Source organism: Hippocampus comes, unplaced genomic scaffold (assembly GCF_001891065.2).
Source record: "Hippocampus comes isolate QL1 unplaced genomic scaffold, H_comes_QL1_v1.1 scaffold60, whole genome shotgun sequence".
Classification (NCBI taxonomy): domain Eukaryota; kingdom Metazoa; phylum Chordata; class Actinopteri; order Syngnathiformes; family Syngnathidae; genus Hippocampus; species Hippocampus comes.
The window spans coordinates 917,396-925,443 of NW_017805483.1; the positions used below are offsets into that span (position 1 = coordinate 917,396).

Here is an 8,048-nt window from a genome sequence, read left to right on the forward strand (position 1 = left end):
ATGTGACCGGCAGGAGCCAATAAGAGCAGGAGCCGGGGAGGCCCTCATGGAAAGGGGAAGAAGGAAGGAGGTGGAGGACGGATGTCGGGAGTCGTTCACGTCAGAAGAAAACGAGATGTAAAGATGTAAAATGGAAGTCAAAGAGCTATTTTTGGGCGGCAGATTTTTGGAACTCCAAGTAAATGTTTTCCCTCGGGGGCGAGGCGGCGTTGCCAACTTGGCTGATTCACGGACTGCTCGCCCATCGCATGACTGCAAGTTGTTTGTAAAATTTGACATCAACCCACTCCCCGCACGCTCCAAAGCGGATCATAGCCTGACACATTCTTTCAGGAGGATGACACCACTCCACGCCCAGACACAAACTTGTTTGTTGCTTTTTTTTTTTTGTCTCTCTCAAATAGAATTTCATCCACTCGTTCACCAACAAAAAAAAAAAAGTGTGATAATCACCTTCAACTCTTTAGTTAAAATGTTCTTGAATCCACTAATAGATCAGGGTGGCATATTTACGAGCTCCTTGTGACTGTAATTATAATTTTACAAGCCGCTCCGTGCGCTTCAGCTCAAGTTTCGCATTAAGGCATGTTAAGCAGATGTAAAACCGAGACATGAACACGTTGAGTGTGTTCTGTGCGCCGTCCGTGCAGCTGCTCACCTGTCCCGAGTACAGGGGACGGATCTCGTAGCAGGTGGGGGGGGGGGTGTCATGGCGAGGCTCCTGTTACGCGCTTGCACATTTTACAGGCAAGCTTCCAAGTGAGGCAATAAAATAATCACATGCTTGTAAATTAAAAGGTCACGGCAGAAGGGCAGCATCAGAAGTGCAAGTCATAGCAACCTCAAATGGTTTTAGTGTCGTTTTGGGGCTGTTGCCACGCTACCGGGAAGACAATGTTCCCATCGTCTGAAGATAAGAGAGTTGCACACACTGCGGCGCGAGATACCATTAAAACTCCAGGATGCTTCCTGGGCCTCGTTTCTGTAGTTGGTAGATCTGGTAATAAGATGCCGTTCCCTTTCACACGCAGTGAAGGCAACCGTGGATGATTTTGCACAGCAGTGAGATAACATTGCTTGTGACACGACAAGTATGATGACAAAAAAAAAAAAGAGACTTGTTTTTAAACAATACAGCACAGCGCACACATACTGTAATATTCCCTTCTCAAAACAGAGGCACCCCTTTTACGATTGGCTGATTCCCCGCTTGAGCAAGGTGTGTGAAAGGGGCTATTGCCATATCCCAACCGTGCCGGCTGCAGGGGTACGCTTTTCAAAGGTCCGTTTGCTGATTGGTTGACAAAGTTGCCTACCAATGTAATGATTCAAAGGGCATGAAGAAGAAAGCAACATGCTTCGGCTATAGGTATTCTCTCTCGATGGCACAGGTGTCAAACTCAAAGCCCAGGGGCCAGATCTGGCCCGTCACATCATTTTATGTGGTCCGTGAAAGCAAATCAAACAGGTCAACTTCCACGACGCTTGCTAAAATCTCGACCAAAATTTAAAATTCGCATATGTAAGCATTTTCTTGTAACCAAACCCATGACATTAACTTCAACAAAAGTGGAGTAAAACGTTTTTCTTGACTTCTTCTTTATGGTTTCAGTCATAACGGCCCTCCAAGGGAAACTGTCACGAAAATCTGGGCCGCGACAAAAATTAGTTTCACACCCCTGCTCTATGGGATGGTGTGGTAATGGCGTGACACTAATTTTCTGTGAAGCCGGTGATCCGGCTTTTGCATTCTGGTCTTCACGTCCTGATGTGGAAACGCAAGCCTCAACGGGGTATACTGTACAGCACGGGTGTCAAACTCAAGGCCCGTGGGCCAGATGTGGCCCGCCACATCATTTTAAGGGGCCCGCGAAAGCAAATCAAAGATGACGACTTCCATGATACTTGCTAAAATATGTACCAAATCTTCAAATTTTCACATGTAATAAATCAGTGATATATTGTCAGCATTTTGTTGTTACCAAACCCGTCATTAGAGTTACTTCAACAATAGTTGAACAGAACGTTATTCTTGACTTCTTTATGTAGTTTCAGTCATCACGGCTCTCCAAGGGAAAAGGTTCAGTCAAGAAACAAGATCTTTACCCAATGTATCCTTGAGGTTCTTGACAATGGAAGCCTTCCTGGCACTGTTTTTCCTTTCCACATAGTTGGACGGCACAAAGCCCGTTTTGTTGGTGGCGTTCCGGACCCTCCACCAGGACTTGGAGTCGTCGAGAAGCCAGAGGCGCTCGTTCTTCTTGATGTCAAGCTCCTGGTCCTGCTGGGCCATGTAATCAAACTTGGCGATGACAATCACCTCTTCCGTCATCTTGCACAACGTGACCTGGGGAAGAGGACGAGGAGGAGCGGTCAGTATTTTTGAATGATTAGCTCATAAGGCAGAAGTTCGGACTAAATGACAAACTCCTACACGCAGTTTCAAAATGTCACCAATACTTTTTTTTTTTTTTTGAATCACAGCTCAAGTTTGTGGTGGGGGGGGGGGGGGGCTGACAATGCAGTCAGACACCAATGGGGCGAACTTGTGCATTTCTATATGTCAATGAGTCATTCGACATTCAAATAAATCAACACAGGTTTAATGTCAAGCCTGTTTGGGGAAGAAGAAGAAAACAAACAGAGAAACAATGACACTCAGTGAGGAAATCTTGCCAACAGAATCTGGACAAAAACGGACTGTGATGGTTCCCAAAGAAAAAAGGTTTGTTGGAAGGCGACAGCCATGTAATGTGGCTTGATTCATTTGGGATGTGTCTGATGTTACAGGCAGAAATTGCAAGATTTGTCCAAATACAATAAGAGTCCTGAAGAACAGAATCACAGCTAGTTGCCAGCTCCTCGAGCCAAAGCTTGTACTCTCCAGATCTTAATTCTCTGGGCATAACGTGTTGTTCAAACAAATGATTTATAAGTGACTATTGTTTGCAACTGTAAACATAAAACGCTGCCAAAAGAAATCCATCAGAACTGACATTTTCTGATATTTAGGGAGAGGATTACATTCCCTAAGGAAACACCGAACGATTGGCCACTGTTTTGCATTAAAAAAAAAAAAAAAGTACAGTGGTACCTCTACTTACGAAATTAATTGGTTCTGGAAGAAATTTCTTCAGTCAAAAATTTTGTAAATTGAGATGCGTTTTCCATGTAAATGCCCTAATTCGTTCCAAGCCCCCCCCAAAATTCAAACATAAATGTTTCCTAACGCTTAAAAATGCATCAAAATATGTAACAAATACAGAGATTATTGCCCAATAAATGAGAGTTGTGCATAATGTAAAATAAAGAATAGAGTGAAAAATAAAAATGATGGTCATTTAACTTTTAACTGCTTCCTCATCATTTTTTTGCCCTCTTTAGTTCATGTTCTCTCTCAGAAGTGGTTTTTGCCTGGCATTTTGTCAAGAACTGATCCAAGGACGTTTGCTTTTGTCGGCTTTTCACAATCCTTTGAAAATGTCCAAGGCAAACATCAACATAGTGAGCGATCGCCCGACTGGTGAACACTTTCTGGGTGATTCACATTTACGTAAAACTATCAGAACGCTTCATGGCCCGAGGGGCGAATGACGAGAACGCTGCATAAACACATTCTATCTACACACAAAGACACCTGCGGTAGAGGTCCCTCTTAGCCAATGGGATGCCAGGAAGATGCTCGGTAGTAGCCAATGGCAGAGCAGCTATTTAAGTATGTTGCGTTTGGGAAACTTGGACCTGCGAGCAGCAGCCCGAACTGTATTTTTACCTTTCGTATCTTGAAATTTGTTTCGTCACCAGAGGCAAGATTTTCCTGTTGAGGAGTTTCGTAACTTGAAAATTTCGTATGAAGAGATGTTCGTAAGTAGGAGGTACCACTGTACTTCAGACTCAAACTGAAGCAGTGTGGATGATCATTTCTGCCAACAGTCGATCCACATGAGCAATTTCTCTCTCACTCTAAAACGAACATTTGACTTTTGCTTTCTTGAAGTGACTAAAGTCGTGTTTGTGGGTCAAGGCTTGCTTCATTAGGGCAGGGATGTTGCTCATCACAAGAACAGCAACACTCCCCGGGGCATTCGACAAGTGTGTCATTACGAGCCTCTTAAAAACAAAGAGCAGCATTCAACCACTGGTCTTATGACAAATTCCGCCATCAGCTCTGCGCCACGCTGCGCTAATGTGAAGTATTTGGGAAGGACGGACAAGCGCGAGGAAGCATCCAAGCGGCTGTTGGCTGCTCCAATATCTTGCGCGAGATGGTCGCTGGTTCTACCTTTAACCTCCGGATTAGACACTGACCTCATTGATCGGGAGCTCTCGGTTTGGTTTTCATTTGAGCCACTGGTGCTGGGGTCTCGGTTTCAACTGCAGCTGGCGCTGGGACCGGACCACAATTTGATCCTTGGCAAACACGTGGACCTAAATGAATTTTCGGCGTGATTCAGCCACAAGTGGTATTATAAATAAATAATCACAACGTAGCGGTTGATTGTGTTCCTCAAGATCTATAGGAGGTGTTGAGGCATTCATCATTGGCCTGGGATAGCCAAAAGATCCCAGTCTACTACGAGTCTACTAAATTCAAACTATACAGCACCGTGCAAAGCCGACAGACGTTTTAAGTACAGCTTGCACCCAAAATCCCCATTCGCTATTCATGTTGATGCCAGCGAATGACGATGAAATTAATTTGCGTCTTGCTTTTTCAGAAGAGAGGCATCCTCGTCCAACAAATGAGAAATCCCATTTGATCAAATTGGTAAACGGAGCGCGATTGTATCGTGTTTTGTCTACACCATACTGTGTAGACAATATGAAGCTTTCCAAAGCTTCACATTCACTCATTTGAAAACATATCTATTGAACAGGACAACTGGATAGGCTCCAGCACTCCCGCAACCCGTGCGAGGATAAGCGGATGCGAAAATGGATAGATGGATGAGTGTGACCCAACAGTTGCGGCAACGTCCGAAATCGTTTTTTCCTTTTGATTTTAAAATAGCTTCCTTTTACTGCAAAATATGCACGCCTTGTGTTTTTCAAACAAATATTTACATTAAGACTTTAATACTGTGTCAGCGTTTGTTAGCGATACAAATTCAGAAAGGAACTCATCAAAAATCGAGGACCCCCCCTGTAGATTCCAACCATGCTCTGCTTTTACCAGATTTAAAGGAAAGGGACATTTATCATCCTCTTAGAGAGCGGAGGGGATTGTCGCCAATGTTGTACTTTATTTCGCCTAATGTGATACTTATCTTCTGACAACATCCTTTCATGTCATTTTTCTTCGGAGTGATACATAATTCAATATCGGACCAAATTTCTACATCGCCACCTCAATCTTACTTCAGTCACCGAGGCCCCTGGTGCACGGGGTGGCTGAGTGCTAACTGCACATTAACTCTGCAGTGACTTCCAGCCGTGCAGATGTAAGGGAGGATCCAAAAAAAAAAAAAAAAAAAACGGCGACAGATGCTGCAAGCTAATCGCTCAGCTGCCCAGTGAGCCAAGGCCGCCTCCCAAGCCAAAGCCCTAAAACACGAGGGCAGACGGGTCAAACTACTCTAACGGTGTCACATCCACAGTCCATTTGCCACACACACACACACACACACACACACACACACACACACACACACACACACACACACACACACACACACACACACTCTGAACAAGAATCAAGCCCCCCCCCCCTCAGGCTTGTTTGGACTAATCTACCTGAGTATTCCGAGATGCAACTTTCTTGAAGAAAAGACACTCTGAGCTAGGACCTTTTTCCTTTCCACCTTTTTGTTTTTCCATCTCTAAATAATAAGTCTGAAATTAGGTCAACTGAATTTGTGCAAGACCACCCCCTTTTGGACAACTTCCTGCAGGGAAACTTGTAAAAGCTGCCGTGTGAGGTTGTATTTATTCAGAACGGCATGCTGGTGAGTGGAAACCAGGATTTGCCGGGTATGAAGGGCAGTGCTCCTGACTTGGGAGGCAGAGGCACAAGGGAATTGATGCCCTAAGTCAGTGGTCCGAGTCAAATAACCTTGGACTTCGGACAAAAAAATAGGTAATTATATAGGTATGCTGCTGGAAAAGCAGAGACTCTGAAAATAACACCGAAAAGAATGTCAAGTAAAAACAGGATTTGCGGGCCTGTTTTGTGGTCAAGGTCAACGTGGGCGGCCAAGACCACATGCGATGGCAGACAGGTGGTCAAGTGTGGCGGCAAATGAGGGGTTTTCCGTCGCTCAGCGCGGCTCTCATTTGTCACTTTCAATCTGGAAAGTTAGGCCGTGACAAAGACAAACAAATCAAAGTGGCATCCCTGTTTCTTTTCACAAGTGCCGCTAAATCACCGCTTCGTGTTCCCAAAGAAAAGCTCGTCGTCCAAAAGGAACATCCGGTACCACTGAAAATGAAGCACCAAGTCTGAAAATGTGGCTGACTTAACCAGGAAAACTGAGTCACTGTCCCATAAACTCAGTTACATTTTGTCGCAAAAAGTTAAAAAAAAAACACCAATGATTATTAAGCGTTTCAACACACATTTCAGTGAGCAAAAATATGATTATCATATGTCTCGGCGAGATTACCCTAATCCACAGGTGTCAAACTCAAGGCCCGGGGGCAGATCTGGCCCACCACATCATTTTATGTGGCCCGAGAAAGCAAATCAAACACGGCAACTTTCATGATGCTTGCTAAAATCTCAACATTTTAAATTTTCATATGTAATAAATAAGAGACATATTGTAAGCATTTTCTTGTAATGAAACCCCTCAATAAAGTAACTTGAACAATAGTTGAATAAACCGTTATGATTGACTTTTCTAATTTGGTTTCAGTCATAATGGCCCTCCAAGGGCAACCGGTAACTAAAATGTGGCCCACGACAAAAAATGAGTTTGACACCCCTGCCCGAATCGATTATCTCTTGGCGGGGGATGTTCGATGGGTGAACTTTCCTCCTCAATCTGATCGGAAAACAACCGAAGATGACAATTATAAATGGATCGCAAAATTCTTATGCCCCGCCAAGCCTCGGACGTTGTACCAGTGAGGTGAAACACAACGATAGCATTTTAAAACTGTATCCAAGCAAGTCGAGTAGACCCCCATGTATACTCATGGTTCCATACATGCAGATTCGCATAGTCACAGATAGTTTTGCGATATTTGTAACCGTTTTCTCCCCATGCCCGCGTGGGTTTTCTCCGGGCACTCCGGTTTCCTCCCATATTCCAAAAACATGCAGGGTAGGTTAATTGGAGGAGCCTAAAGTGTCGCGAGGTGTGATTGTGAATGCAGATGGTTGTGGGTGCCCTGCGATTGGGTGGCAACCAGTTCAGGGTGTAGCCCGCCCGCTGCCCCGAAGATGGCTGCCCCATCACGCCTGCGACAAGTCGCGCATACAATAAAATTAGCAAGCTGTAAATCCGAGTTCAAATTGATGATGACCTGTAATCAAACTCCGTTCAGCAAAGAAGATACTTTTATGATCTATCATCTGCTCAACACACTACCTTCAAAGATTTATGAAGACATAGTCACGTTTTGTTGGCCAGTGGAGATGCATGTTCAAACCATGCTGTGATAAAACAGGCTTTCATTCGATGTTAGGGTACAAAAGAGAACACTGACATGAGAACACAGACAATCTCATCAAGCTAAAAGGCTGTGATGCGAGGTTGTCGCTTGATAGAGCCGATATGTTAAACCACGCGCGAGTCATGTCACTGAGTCAACTGACACGATCACATCCGGCAAAGCCCGCAGCTGCAGACACAATCTGATTGTCTTTACAGGGTAAAACGATAGGCAAGCAAGTTAGAGAGCAGCGCCGGTTTGTCTTCTACGCAGTCATGCTTTGCATCGGGACACGCTAAAGGAGATCGAAACGAAAAAGAGAAGCTCGGACTCAAGTGTTGGAGTTCACTAAATGGCCCTGACTGTCTTAAAACGGGCTTAGCAAAAATGATGTCACGAGTAGGCCTAAAGCCTAATGGGACAAATATAGATCCATCATTGTTGGGGGGGGG

At 44.5% G+C, this 8,048-nt stretch overlaps 1 protein-coding gene across 1 annotated transcript in view; it reads right to left on the reverse strand.

Moving 5' to 3' along the window:
• The window catches only part of nck1b (NCK adaptor protein 1b), a 54,394-nt gene that overhangs the window by 38,243 nt on the left and 8,103 nt on the right, over nt 1-8,048 (reverse strand). The window contains exon 2 of the mRNA XM_019876040.1: nt 2,107-2,347. Coding sequence (XP_019731599.1) covers nt 2,107-2,332 — 226 coding nt within the window. The 5' untranslated portion in view covers nt 2,333-2,347. The remainder of the gene's footprint in view (nt 1-2,106; nt 2,348-8,048) is intronic.